The sequence below is a fragment of the Acanthaster planci genome, linkage group LG01 (assembly GCF_054643075.1).
Source record: "Acanthaster planci isolate LZ-2023a linkage group LG01, COTS_SCS, whole genome shotgun sequence".
Lineage (NCBI taxonomy): Eukaryota > Metazoa > Echinodermata > Asteroidea > Valvatida > Acanthasteridae > Acanthaster > Acanthaster planci.
In genome coordinates, this window is record NC_141777.1 from 29,665,769 (window position 1) to 29,680,843 (window position 15,075).

Sequence of the window (15,075 nt, forward strand, 5' to 3'; positions counted from 1 at the left end):
TTACAGGTTATAAGTCCCTCCCAATTGGCGTATGGAATGGGGTGCCACGGGTCAGTTTCGAGGGTGGGAGGGACCATCGTGTTCTATTGGCCGACTGCCGCCTGCCTCAAGCCGGGCAGCCCACAGTCAATAAGGTGTTGGCCCACCAATGTCTGCCTGCTTTTGTGAGTGCCTAAAGCTTAATGTACACCTCAGACATGACAAGTTGATTGTAAACTTTGCACCAGACAAACATATCAAGAAAAAAAAAGTCTCCAGTAATTCGACTTGCAAGTTGGAATGTGCTCACCATGAGCATGAGTGTTACTGGTGATCTTCAAGAGGTGGATGACACCAGGAAAACAGCTATCATCGAAAGAGAGCTTTCCAGACTCAACATCAGCATAGTTGCCCTTCAAGAAACCAGGTTTCCCTCTAGTGGCTCCCTATAACTATACTCTTTTTTGGAAGGGTAGAGAACCCAAGGAGCCCCGCCAGTGTGGAGTTGACTTTGCCATCAAGAACACCCTTCAAGTTTCGGTAGAGCCCCCTTCTGGAGGCACCGAGCGCCTGCTCTCCATCTGTCTCAGCACTGCTGGAGGCCCTGTTAACATCCTCTCCATGTATGCTCCCACCCTACCTCATCAGAAGAAACAAAGGACCAGTTTTATGGGCAGCTTGATGCTCTGATCAAAGGTTCTTCAAAAGATGAGTCCTTATTTCTCCTCGGCAATTTCAATGCTCGGGTGGGCGGATCATGAGGCATGGCCTACTTGCCTCGGGCACCACGGCACTGGGAAGACAAATGAGAACGGTCAGAGGCTAATCGAAGTATGCTGCTACCACAGCCTCTGCATTACAAACACATTCTGAGGTCAGGCCATCGCACAAAGTGTTGCAGTGATTGCAACAATTACAGAGGGATCTCACTCCTGAGTATTGTTGGTAAAGTGTTTGCTCGCATTCTTTTTAGCAGGCTGCAGTTACTTGTGCAATCAAGTTTACCCAGAATCCCAGAGCGGCTTTAGGGCAGGCAGGTCAACAACAGATTCGAATTTCACCCTTCGTCAGCTCCAAGGAAGAGCAAGGTCAGCCACTTTACATGATGTTTATTGATCTTACCAAAGCCTTCAATCTGGTCAGCAGGAAGGGTCTATTTGAACTCCAAGAGAAGATTGGCTGCCCTCCCAAGCTCTGTAGCATGGTGATCTCTTTTCATACTAACATGAAAGGAACAGTCCTGTATGATGGATCCTCTTCAGAGTCCTTCCCTGTCAACAATGGTGTCAAGCAAGGGCTGTGTACTGGCACCAACTCTCTCTGGGATCTTCTTCCCCTTGCTCCTGTCCCATGCCTTTGACTCGTCCCCAGATGGTGTCTATTTGCATGCTAGATCTGACGGGAAGCTCTTTAACCTGGCACACCTGCGTTCTAAGACCAAGGTGAGGTCATTTCTTGTCAGAAAGATGCTTTACGCTGACGGTGCAGCCCTTGTGACCCATTCTGAGGATACCCTCCAGAGGTTGGGTGACAGCTTCGCCAATGCTTGTAAGCAGTTCGGGCTTAGTATAAGCCTGAAGAAAACCAACATCTGTGTACAAGGTTTCAGTGCTGTCCCCTCCATTAGTATCGACAACGTTGCCCTTGTAGCCGTGGACAACTTCACCTATCTGGGTTCCACTGTCAGCAATAATCTGTCACTCGATGCTGAACTCAACAGACGACTTGGGAAGGCAAACACACTCATGACAAGACCGACCAAGAGGGTGTGGAAGAACAAAGCTCTAATGGAACACACAAAGATCCGAGTCTACCAAGCTTGTGTTCTCAGTACCTTACTCTATGGTAGTGAGTACTGGACTACCTACATGAGACAGGAGCACCGGCTTAACACCTTCCACATGCGATGTCTCAAGCGCATCCTTGGAATCAGCTGGCAGGACCACATCCCTCATAGTGACATTCTACAGCATGCCAAAATCCCCAGTATGTACTCTCTGCTGAGCCTATGCCGCCTACACTGGCTGGGACACATCCGGCGTACGCTGGACGGGAGGCTGCCGAAAGACATCCTATATGGCAAGCTGGCATTGGGTACCAGACGTGTCAGCCGCCCGTTACTCCGATTGAAAGACACCTTCAAGCGTGATCTGAAGGCCTGCAGTATCTCCCAAGACAGATGGGAGATACAAGCTGCAAACAGAGGTGCCTGGCGTCAGACAGTCCACAAAGGCGTCGGAGAGGCGGACGTGAGCAGAGGCCAGCTAGCAGCAGAGAAGAGGGCAAGGAGAAAGCATGCTGCAGTAACCCCTGACACCGTGGCCCCATCGCACATCTGCTTCAATTGCAACAAGGACTGCCACTCTCGCATTGGTCTGCAGAGTCATAGCAGACGGTGCCACAACTCAACACTCCAAGGGTGCTCTTTGCATGGTCTCCCGAGACTGAGCTGCCAATGTATATTCTAATCAAATTGAATGTATATTTTGCAATTTTAAATTGCAGCAAATGAAAATGAATACTCACTTCCAAAGGTTCATGGTAAAAAGACCGATTTTCAGCGAATAAGAATGCACATTTGTTGTAATTGGCAAGGAAAAAGTCAATCCGAAATCCCAGCCATGTATTTGTAACCTCTTTACTGAAACGTAATGCACATTCATTCATTTGAAGGATGCAAACTTAAGTTGAATACTTGTTATTGCAAAAATGAAACCAGGTATTTAGTCGTTTTCAAAATCTACGCTAAATCAAATTTTACAAATTAAATTGTGCTTTTTCTGAAATTGGCCAGGAAAACCTATATTAGTTCTCTGAAATGGAAGTGTCTAATTTTGTACAAAACTTCAAAAAAGCTATGAATGCTTTAAATGTTCTAAGTACAGATACATTTTAACTTGGCCATAACATGAGTGCTTTCCTGTGGAGCCAGTGGGGGCCTACAGTCCACTGAGCTCTATAGGAAAGCACCCGAGTATTAAAGCCAAGTGAGGCATCATCAGTACAGAGGTCTGAGGTAATTTTTAAGTTCCAAGTGAGCGTGAATCGGCTTTTAAATTCCATACAATACATGCATGACAAATCTCCCTTCACTACTTCCTGCCGGGGATCCCGGTTCCGGACACGTATGCTTTATATGGGTGGCCAGGGTCTCCGAACTCGGACAAAGGGAACTGGGCCTTGTAACAAAAGACCGTACTTGGAACAAAAGACCAGGCTGCTGGGTATTACCGATATTTTTTCACTCTCAAAAGTGGAGATAACCCAGCCTTGTTTTGAAACACTTTACCACGGTTTGGGGCATTTATAGCGAGCGGATTACAACCACATAAAAAAAGCACTCCACCACCGCAGCGATGAGCCACACAGGACCAATGCATGCTAATCTGGACCCCATTGAAAAGAGGTCAGCAGCGCACCAGGTTTGTGAACAAAAGAAAGTTACATAACACCGCACAATCTGAGCTCTTTATACAAGGCTGCAGGCCTGGCTAAAATACTCAGGCGTCAATAGATTTTGTCTCTCGGGCCAGACAGTCCTTTGTGTGGATGTAAGTGTCCAGTAAATGAAGATAGGAATTTTTAAAGAAATTTGCAAACAGAAAAAAATGATAAATATCCTGCCCCAGCATCATCAACATTGATAACTGCCACCAGCGGTAAGTGGTTAACACAATAACTACAATCTTTAAATGAAAATATAACCCCACTTTGGGCAAACCCTAGTTTGTGACTGCCATCTTTTTTACCGTGTAATTTTTGAGCTAGGTAAACATAACCAAAACAAAACAACTCCGGAAAGAAGAAAAATTCCCTCAAAAGATTACTCTCTTGAACAGACAAGTACAGTGACTTCGCCATTACAAGAAATTGTCACAAGATACTGTCTTGTTTCATTGAGCCTCTGAAATTTGTTTCATTTTTCTAACCATGGTGACTTTCACCTTAGTGATTACCTAGTACCACCGCCACTGTGAGAACCTCTCCTCTGTCCACTCCAACTGCTATCCCGGCCGGTGATACGCACTGTGGCTAGACCCCCAGGGATGCTAGATGAAAACACACTCTCGGATTGTGGGCCAGGGGGCATACCTGAGGAGCCCGGGGGCATACCCGAGGGGCCGGGGGCCATACCCGATGGACCGGGCATGCGCATCATGTCAAAATTGGGTGGCGGCTGGTTGTAGCTCTGATTGCCAGCTGGGGGCGGGGGAAAGTTGGGGAAGGGCTGCGAAGGAGGAGGCTGGTTGGTGGGTATTTGAACTGGCGGAGGCTGGCCCATCAAGGGGGGAGGCTTGGACATTAGCGGCGGGGGCTTGTTCATATTGGGTGGAGGCACAGACACATTGTGCGGTGGAGGGGGCACATTCACTTGGGGAGGGGGTACGTTCATTGGTGGAGGTGGCATGCCACTTGGCGGGGGACCTGGGGGAACCGGGGCAGGCTGTGGGTACTGGTTATAGGGCTGGCTGTAGGGCTGCGGCTGTACCGGCCCTGGTGGGGGTAGCGGCGGTAAAGGCTGCTGCTGCTGCTGTTGTGGCAGTTGCTGCTGTGATGGTGGCAGCTGTGGTGGTGTTGGGTTGACCCCAGTTTGTGGGGGTGCATTCTGCATGTAGCCAGGAGGGGGCTGGTTCATGTTGTAAGTGGTCTGTCCGTAGCTGGGAACGGGATTGGCAGGTGGTTGCACTTGGTTTCCGTAATTCCACCCAGACTGGTACGATGCTTGATTGTACGTTGGCTGGGTAGTGCTCGCTGCCGTGTTGGGTGGGGCAGACTGGGGGTAACCCGTCGAGGGATAGCCTTGACTAACAGGGGGTGGCGGCATGCTGTAGGACGACGTTGGGGCCGTCTCTGTGTAGGACACAGGCCCTTGGTAGGGCTGACTGGACGGAGGTGCTGTATGAGGGGGAGGAGCTTGGGCAGGAGGCGGGGCTGTCTGACCCTTTGGCTGAGGCGTGGCCACAGGGACGGACTCCTTCATGATTTTTTTCGGAGGCGGAGGTTGGCTCTTGGCACTAGGAGGCTTGTCTACCTGGTCAGTCCCTCCCACTTTTCCGTGGCTGGAAGATGAAGCCCCGGCTGATGAGGATGGAGGGGGAGGGGGTGGGGGCCGTGACTGGGAGTGGGGGTGGCCTTCCCTCGGTTTGTCTGACTTAGATATCGGCTGGTGGAGCACATGAGATTCATCTGTTGAAAGTAAATACAATGACTGTACTTGTTATGTGAGTGTCAACAAAGATACTTGATGACCAAAGGAGGAAAGGACACGAGCTGAAATTTTGAAAAATTGAAAGTAAAATCTGGATTCTGATAAACAATCCAAGCTCAGTGCAAACAACCTCAGAGAGAGGATTTCACATTAGTGCCATCTGCACTTATCTGCATCAAAACCGAGGATCTCTGTGTTGAACTTTGTCGCGCGTGCCCGCGGAGTCCACACAGTACATGCAGTAATCGGTTCGTAAGTGTGATGCCACTTCAATTTAAACCACGCCCACTGCACATGCAGATACACGCTCATCGCTGGTATGTTAGTTCGCGGTCAGTTGTCGTTATTTTTTCTTTTGATTTTACGTGTCGAGTCATCCTGAAAGACTCTTCCACAAAAATTTGCAGCCTGAAAAGTCTGAATTTAACATACCTTTGTGTATTTTGTGTCTTGACTCCTTACTTTCAATCGTCTGATCGTATTACGAATTGAAGCTGACACATACAGCCTCATTTTCAAACGTGGAAGTGCGCAGATCAACTCTAAAAGCATCATATTGGGATCCCGATATACAGTGTCTCACCAACAGTTGCGGTGCCTGTGCATCGCCCCAGCACCTATTGGGTTGCAGGGGTCCATCTTTCCTTCTCTTTTATATTTCCCTATACTTCACAAGTATCTGACAGAGGTCAGAAAAATCATAACATGATAAACTGACGTCTCAGCTTCATGAACAATGGCTACAATAAAAAACAACTACAATTACGGTAAAAAGTCAGTGACAACTGACGTTGGTGGAATACCCAAGCCTTTCTCAGTTCATTCCTGCCCATAAACACATTTGGGAATCTGCAAGTCTACTCGAATCGTCTATCCGCCAACCTAAAGACCTAACTTTCTGAAACATTCTAGTTATCCCGACCACAGATAAATCCTGGCCATTAAAATACTGCCGCAGCATAATCTGATAACTCACCTGAGGTCTTGCTGCCACCCTCAGAGCCAGCAGAAGGCGGTGTTTTCTGTATGAGCGAAAGAAAAACATAAACCCAACTTGTGTCCATGAGCAAGACAATTTATCAAAATTGCTTTGTTTCCTCCGTTTAATTGTTCAAATGAGGGAAATTTCGAGAAATTTGACGACCTTAACTGACACAGTATTGCCTTCCGTTAAAAAAAAAAGAAAGTCCTGTCAGTAATGCAACCTTTTCTATACTCCAAAAAAACTGTATCACTGAAAGTTTGCCAGTCACCCGACAAAATTCAACTCGCTGACTTCTGTGCCTCACAGTCTGGAGCCGACATTCTCATTATCTCCACTACCCCAGTTGTGTCACCCAAGGCCATAAGGCTTTGCTCAGTTGAACAGCAAACAGGTTTAAATCATGTGACAACCATTCCATACCGGTCTGGGCCGTTTGACTGCCGCTTTGGTTGGAGTCGTGGCGGATGGCTTTGCCTCTTTGCCGGTAGAATAAAGATCCAGTAGAAGGTGACAGATATCTACACAACAAATACACAAAACACTGTGACCATTAAACACAAGTGATGAAGCAACCGTTTCACATTATGGTCTTATGTGATTGTTAGGACCAGCCCTACTTCCTCATGCTTCATAATTCACAGAGCTGTGTACATAGCTAAATATGACCAGAACCTGTGGGCCTCTTGCTCAAGTACCTTGTCACCTTGAAGGCAAAGAGAGAGGCTTCAGCCACAGCTGTGCTCAGGCCAAACATTTGGTCTGCACAACTTCAGGTCACATGTGCTTGGAGCCATATATGGCCACAAAATATACTACGTGCAAGCACACAATAGATCTATCCAAACTGATGTAGTTGCTTGGAAACATAGCGCCCTCTTTCATACATGCACACTGTCTACTAACCTTCCATGATGTCCAAGGACACATCATCAGCTAGCTGCTCCCACCACTTGCCCTTTGTGTTCTTGCTGGACGATTCCAGGAGGTCACTCTTGGAGAGGCGGCCCGCCAGGTACAAGAAGGCCACACCCACAATGTGAGGCTCCCACTGCAAGCACAGTGTTGTGCAGAGGCTGTGGAGGGTAGGTGTACCGGTTTGGAAACATTCCATGTCACAAACAGAACACGCACACGGCTTCAGAGGGGGATGATAATGTTTTTTCTTATCCCTAGGGACTTGGAAACAGCCGAGGTTAAGCTCTAGATGTTTTCTGATCCTGTTTAACAGGATCCAATTAAAAAACGTCAAAGTATCATATGACCACATTGTTTCCCGGAGATCAGCCACCACTGAAGCAGGCAAGCCTTAGGTCAGCGAACATATATATCATACACTGTAAACCAGACAATGAAGCTTCTTTTCATGCAAAACAACCATACACACAGTTCATGACGGTTATTATTTTTCCAATGCACAGTTATTGATCTGGCACTGGTGGCTAGCTTTGAAACTTGCTTACTACCTAAGTACTGTGCATGGCACCATGGCTCTTGCCTATGACAATAGTGGATGTGCGTTAGGTCACGTGGGTCTGTGAGAGCACCATACGGCTCAAGTCAGTAGGCAATTTAAATGCATGGCAAGTTCTCTCCCTCGAAGTGAAAGACCTGCATTGTCTCTGTTCACAAGTATTCCTCCAATGATAGCCAAAATAAGGTCGGTAAAAAATGAAAACCACAAAATCAAAAAGAACACCCTTACTAAATAAGTAATCGAACTCAATAAGTGACTGATGAGTGATCAATTAACAAGAAATGGGGAACCAATGAGTAATCAATGAGTAACAATTAAGCATATATACTCCAATATTAAAGTAATGAATAAATAACTAAACAAAACACTAGCCAATCACTCCTCCTTCCTCACCTGTCATTGACAAATGTCCATGCCATCTGCACTTTCCTCACCTGTCATTGACAAATGTCCATGCCATCTGCACTTTCCTCACCTGTCATTGACAAATGTCCATGCCATCTGCACTTTCCTCACCTGTCATTGACAAATGTCCATGCCATCTGCACTTTCCTCACCTGTCATTGACAAATGTCCATGCCATCTGCACTAGCTGCTGTATCTTAGCCTTGTCCCCTTTGAGTGTCTTGGCATACTTGAGGAGGTAGCTGTAAGGATGGTCCACCTGAAGGTCAAACTTGATGGTCTGAAGAAGAATACGCTCGTGGGTCATGATCTCTTCCTGCAAACGGTCCAAAAATACAAGCAAGACATCTGACCATGTGTTAACTAAAACTAGAATATGTTATCATGTTTTACACACATTCATGATTGAAAGACAAATGCCCACCGTTCCGTTTACCACGATGCGTAAGCCACCATATTTGCAGTTTACTAGTCATACACAAAAGGATCCATCCTCCTTGTAATAATGGGGTCAGTGAGTTGTCATTATGCATAATCATGACTTTCTGTTGAGCTGGAATTGTGCTAAAGACAATACACAAGGGAACAAAAATTCAAAGCAAAACGTGGCTACTGGTACGTGAGAGATTTTAGGAGCCAACATCTGAAACCCGAAACAATACGTTAGCGCAAGTTCGGTATATATCTATTTCAAAGAGGGACTTGTGCCGGGGAGATATCAATAAATTTTGGATCTAGCCCCGCCTGATGTGTATTTTAACACGGTATACTCAGTGTATGCCCCCTAAGGCTTGTGAAAAAACCTAGAGCGCACTCGGGTGGGACTCGAACCCACGACCCCCTGCCTACTAGTGCAGATGTCTGCACTAGTAGTTGTTTGCAGTACCCGCTGCTACATCTGATTCGAACCAGCCAGCCGACACCGGCAAGCTTCGTGGTCAAGTGGGTAAGACATCTGCATCTAGCACGTGATCATCACAAGATAATCACATGATCATCACAAGATAATCACATGATCATCACACGATAATCACATGATCATCACACGATAATCACATGATCCTCACACTATTGCCACACGACCGTACCTTGGGGTCATCGCCAAATGCATTGAAGTGAGGCTCTGGGACCATATGCTTGGCCACACGGATGATGTCTTTGCATTTCTTGGGTGTCTCTTCTACCTTCCCTGCCAGGAACAAGCAGGCAGCCCCGGTGACCTGAGCAAAAGAGATGTCACACATCAGGCATCAATGGCAATTCAAACCATTTTTGTCTCGAGTTATCTGATCTGTCAAAAACAGCTCCAGTAGGGTAGGTTGCTGGCCTTTCATACAGGTAAGCTAAATGGAATAGTGGACACTATCCTCTAGACCTGTACCAATGAAAAGATTAATACACAGAACAGCAAAATCAGAAGTTCAGAATAAACCTGCTCCTAGCTATTAGTCATAACCTCCTAATGTAAGACACTTCCTATCATGTTAGGGAGCGTTTCATAATTGTTGAAGGCGGTATTTACTGTGGTACCGCTGTTTTTTTTAGTGGCACCGCACTAGTTACCCGAAAGGGCTTAATGCTGGTACCGCAAAAATACAGCGGTGCCGCAGTAAATACCGCCTTCAACAATTATGAAACGTTCCCTTATCAATCTTCAATGGAAAAACCAAGCTACACTGAATGTGTGAAAAACAGTGGCTAGGCTATTTCAATCAGGACAGGCACCATTAGATAACATAAGTAATCTTTAACCGTTATAACATTTTTGATGATTTTGTAAGTGATCGCTGCAAATTCTCATTGCAACTGGTTCATACTGAAACCATAAAAAGCGGATCTCAGGGAACAAGTACACCTTCATCAGGGTGCTGATGCTTACTACCATGCATCAAACTCATCCGCAGGGGCTTATGTTTTAACAGTAAGCCCTGGCTGTGCAACGTTTCTTCCAGTGCCCTGCTTCGATATAGAATATCAAGTAAATAATTTATATCGGGTATAAATTTGATTTTAACTTTCATATGCAATGATATTGAACTTTTCATCTCCTTCAACTCATAAATAATTTCACATTTCTATTTTGCTTATGTTATATGAAATGAAAAACTATATATTGGCTGGACAATATTTTTACATTTCAACTTTTGAAATATTGAATTTTCAGGTTTGTCATACCTCAGGGAATTGACCCTATTTATGTACCAGATTTCACATAGGCACCAGCCTTTTGTGCATCAGCATTTATATGCACATTTTTTTACATGCAAATGATCAAAAATCCACCCCGAGCAGAAGCACCCCCTCATTGGTTGAAAAAAGGCATGTTGTTCGGGAGGGTTCTTTCTTTTGGTAGTGATTACAACTGCATTTCATAGTCCTTCCTGAACCAGCAATGTGCAGTTACTACCAAAGGAGCTTCCTTTGCTAGGAAAATTGTGCCCTCTCTTGGTCCAATTCAGAGCCCATAGGGTGGCAATCATGAATTGCTCACAAGGAAAAGATTACATTTTATATGCAAATGATCACAAATCCACCCCAAGCAGAAGCACCCCCTTGGGGTGGATTTGACATCTGTCAAATGTCTGAAACCCCAGGGATATTTGTATCTTCAGATGTACACGCATGATTGTTCATAGTCTGTGCCATATTCAAACAAACAAGTGTGCGTATACAAGGCCCCAATGGCCCCACAAGACATCACTGTTAGGGCAACGAAGTACCATGCATCATTCAAGCATGGACTCCACAACTTACATATCTTGGGAAGTCCTTGAAGGAATGGAACATGTAAAAGCGATGAAAATACACCACACCAGTTGCCATGGTATCGTATCGCCTATGTCAGCTTGATCAAGGAAGAAGTCAGATTTATTCAATTTAACATTTACAATAAACCTGATCAATATCAGCTTGTGATGGTTTGATGACTTTGAAACTTTTTAATTAAAAAAAGGTCAAAGACTAGAGATGCTTTTAATCCTTTCTGCATCCAGCCCTCCTTAACAATGATGTTAGAGTAATTTATTATCCCCTCTGTGAAAATGAGTAATGAAGCTATTTTTTTTTGGTAATTTGTTTCAGTTTCCATTAGGAAGAGTAAGCAAAGCTCTTTGTTTTCATGTATGACTCATTTTGGCATCTTGATGAAAGTGGCAAAAAATGTGTGGATGAAAAATATTGATGGTTCCCACTGACTTCTACAATACAAGATTCTTTTAAAAGGCCTGTTACTAACAACTGGCTCTGATGACTTGTGACTTATTTGCACGGAGCAGGTCACATTTATTTATGTATTATTTCAGTGCATCCAACAGCACATTTATCACCAATTACAGGATGATTAAGAAGACGATGAGGAAATTTCAGTTTAAAACTGTTTAAGAGGTGGAAGGGAAAACCCAGAATGAATATTCCAGGCAAAATCCACAGAGTCAGGCAGGGACTGAAAACCCAATCCATATGCTGACCTAGAAGGGATTCAAACCCAACTCGCAGAGGTGGAAGTCGAGGAAAGTGCCACTACACCAACCTGACTCCCCATGTACATTACACTAATTATTCCCCCTAAAGACAAAGGCATTGGAATCTCCTTGCATGGTGCCTTCTCCCGGTTAAAGGTGAGCAAATATGGAATAATGCTATGCCCCGTTTCATGTTCCTTTGTCAATGTGCAAGGATACAGTCCAAGCTGGGTACCAGCATCGATGATAAAACGAGCCCCTTCTTTGCGATATCTAGCCTCCGTGGCTGCATCGATGCCATCTCTGCTGGAAGGCGTGTTAATCAGGTCTTCTTTCTCATAGTACCAACACGGCATTCTACCTGTTGGGCCTGTTGAAGAAAAAAAAATTAACATGGAAGAAAATAAAGCAGTTTACTCGTCAAATTGAAGAAAGTACACATGTGCAAACATAAATACAATATAAAAAAACATGTGTTGTTTCCGCGGACAAAAATTAACTAAATCTTTAACCACTTCTTGCCGGGGATCCCGGATCCGGAAACGTATGCTTTATATGCGTGGCCGGGGCCTCCGAACTCGGACAAAGGGAACAGGACCTTGTAACAAACGACCGTATTCGGAACAAAAGACCAGGCTGCTGGGCATTACCGACACTTTTTCACTCTCAAAAGTGGAGATAAACCTGCCTTGTTTTGAAACAGTATACCAAGGTATTTAGAGCGAGTGGATTACCACCGGGGACAAAAGCGCTCCACCAACGCAGTGATGAGCCACACAGCACCGCTGGACGCTAATCTGGCCCCTATTGAAAAGACGTCAGCAGCGCACTGAGCCAGGTTCGTGAACAAAAGACTATTATGTAACACCAGTTACGGTCGGGTTAGAGTGGACACCAGACACGCCTTCATGTGTTTGTAAAAGTCCAGTAAATGAAGACAGGAATTTTTTAAGAATTTTGAAAACAGAAAAAAAATGATAAATATCCCACCCCAGCATCATCAACATTGAAAAATGCCCCCGCAGGAAGTGGTTAATACAGAAGGGAATGCTACAAGAATGGCTGATTGCACAGTGATCAATTTCTGTAATTAAGATTATTCCACCTGTTATTGGAATGATGATTTAGCAGGGGATTTAGGTTGCTGTAATGTGCTCCGAGAGGGAACAAAAGAGGGCGTCTTTTTAAATGAAATTGACAGTCCTTTGGTATGAACTCATCGCATAGGTATGCAAGATTAGGTACATTTGACACGGGGCACACTGAGTACGCCCAACAAAGTTATTCTGCATCTGGAATGTATGGTCTTCATGTGAACGCCGAATGTGTGCAAAAACCCAGTTGGAAAACTTTGTATCAGAGGGTCCATCTTTCACTGGTGAGGGTGCACTTCAACTCAGGGTGGATACACGAAACATCCACATGTCCCTCACTTTGCCTATTTACCACTTGGCCCGCTTGCAACGTTGCCCATTTGTTACTTCGCCCTTCCGCCAATCTCCCAAGCACTACTTACTGTCCATGTAGACCACAGAGCACTACATGTACATTGTACAAAGCCCCAATTTGGGGCTTATCAGTGCATTATCGAACAAATTTCACAGATCATACAAACAGTGACACTAAATTAATATTATTTATCAACTGCCATGGAGGTATCTTCGTCTCGTAATCACATGGAAGGATACTTTGTAACTTCCTTAACCCTAACCCTAATCAATCCTTCACCTGTTGGAAAACTGAGGAGTGTTAGGGTTAAGTGCCATCAAGGATCAGTTGCAGCCGAGTAAATTTGGTTGTGGCTTATTACAAGCATGTGTCCACAAAGAATGATCCAGTATTTAGATAACTGATGCACGCTTGTACACTGGGAAAAAACCCTTCTACAATTTGAGCTTCTGTCCATCAAGTCCATTACGGCATGTACAGACAGAGCGGTGAAATTCTTCTCCAAATTTCTCGGTAATGAGAAACCATGTCACTTGGAAGCAAACGTTTTGTGTTAAGACACGCAACAAGGTAACAGTGTTTTCAAATGGGACCAAAAAATGAATAGATCTGAAAACAAATTTGGTCCACTTGCGATCTCTTTTTATTGCACATGAGCATAAGGCCCTGGGTATGGAGATAGTCCAGCACCTGGGCCCCATGGGGGTTTTTATTTAAAATAATAAAATATAATAATGATTTATTGTTCAGTGCAATCTTCAATCGTGGGCAAGTTTACTGTACTCTATCCACAGTTGATTTGCCTTTGCCTCAGGAAGGAGTACAATCATTTTGCGGCAGAGTAAAGACTGCACTGAACCTTACTGTGTATTTTTAAAAAAATCACAGTTTGCTCTGCATTAAACATACATGTCCCAAAATCTCAAAATATCCCAACTTTAAATCAGTATTTCTTTGCTTTTCAGGGACTGATGGAATCCAAACTTAGGCTAGGCCTATATCAAAATGTTTCTTTTGACATCCTCTCCAAGATCACGTCAAAAAACAGAAAAAAATAGTTCAAAGATTTATGATCCTATCTAGGCCTATGCCTCTGTTAGTATTTGCTAGAGAACAGAATGAACGATAATCAAAGGGGCGAAGTGGAAATGGGGCTAGGTAGGGATGGGACGAAGTGGAAATGGAGCGAAGTGGCACAGGGCGAAGTGGAAATGGGGCGAAGTGGCCGACACCCGCCTGACACCGACACCCGCCCGACACTGCCATTGACGGTTACGGTACACAAAGCACGACATGACAAACAGAACCATTTACATCAGAAAACGGACCAATCTCAACACTTACGAAAACTGTGCTTGCGATAAAGACAGGAAAGCCTAAAATGAGGTTTCAATGAAATGCTGGTTGATAAAAACAATCAAATATTCTCCAGCTCCAACTTGGCTGAAACGTTGACTCCATGAACTTGTGCAACCAGTATCCTGTGGCTTAGTAGCCTGCCCTCAACGTTAGCATCGACAGTGAGCTTTATGGGTGCACTGAACTAATTCAAGCTCCATTGAAAATAGTGTAAAATCAACCAAGTTTGGAGCCCCATGGCAGGCAACTGAAGTCCCTGAGGCCTCTCAAACAAAAATCAATGTGTTGTTTGGTCCTTCAGATTTCATTTGATTTTCAATTTTTAGTAGGTTAACCAATGAATTTTTTAATTATCCGCCCAAAACAAACTCACCCCCCAAAAAGTGAATGTTGCCAAGCCCTCCCAGCGGCCATTTTTCAAATGACATCCCTCACCTTCCTGGGGCTCTTCTGACTAATTTTCAATCCCATTTTTGTCTGCTTTGCCCCCAGATGGGTGCCCCTGAATCTACAGAGATGATTCTGGGCCATACTGACACAATTCCACCATTTCCTGGCCCAAACAGACCCCTCTTTTCGAAACAATCTCTGGGGGGTACTTTTTCTGCGCCTCGGCCTGGCGGAGAATTTTCCTTGAATTGGGACACTGCACCCTTATACCCCGGCCGTACCGTCTGGGGAATCGATCACGGTTACGTACGTGTACATGTATGTACATTGCACTGTACATGTACATGTATGTATTATGCGCATG

At 44.8% G+C, this 15,075-nt stretch overlaps 1 protein-coding gene across 1 annotated transcript; it reads right to left on the reverse strand.

The window, feature by feature from the left end:
• Positions 1-3,514: 3,514 nt before the first annotated feature.
• ccnk (cyclin K) lies at positions 3,515-14,468 on the reverse strand. Its single transcript, XM_022242252.2, has 9 exons — positions 14,307-14,468; positions 11,733-11,883; positions 10,807-10,888; positions 9,141-9,272; positions 8,205-8,368; positions 7,077-7,246; positions 6,594-6,691; positions 6,165-6,210; positions 3,515-5,166 (listed from the first exon to the last, which is right to left on the reverse strand). The coding sequence occupies exons 2-9, from the start codon at positions 11,867-11,869 to the stop codon at positions 3,932-3,934; spliced, it is 2,064 nt and encodes a 687-aa protein (XP_022097944.2). The 5' UTR covers positions 11,870-11,883; positions 14,307-14,468; the 3' UTR covers positions 3,515-3,931.
• Between the last annotated feature and the right edge of the window lie 607 nt (positions 14,469-15,075).

Bases quoted from the DNA above. Each gene is read 5' to 3' on its own strand.
- ccnk (XM_022242252.2), bottom strand. From the start codon at position 11,869: ATGCCGTGTTGGTACTATGAGAAAGAAGACCTGATTAACACGCCTTCC. The intron at 9,273-10,806 runs GTAAGTTGTGGA...TCTTTTGCTCAG, and splicing joins TCAAGGACTTCCCAAGATAT to GTCACCGGGGCTGCCTGCTT. The intron at 7,247-8,204 runs GTGAGGAAAGTG...TACCCTCCACAG, and splicing joins TGGACATTTGTCAATGACAG to CCTCTGCACAACACTGTGCT.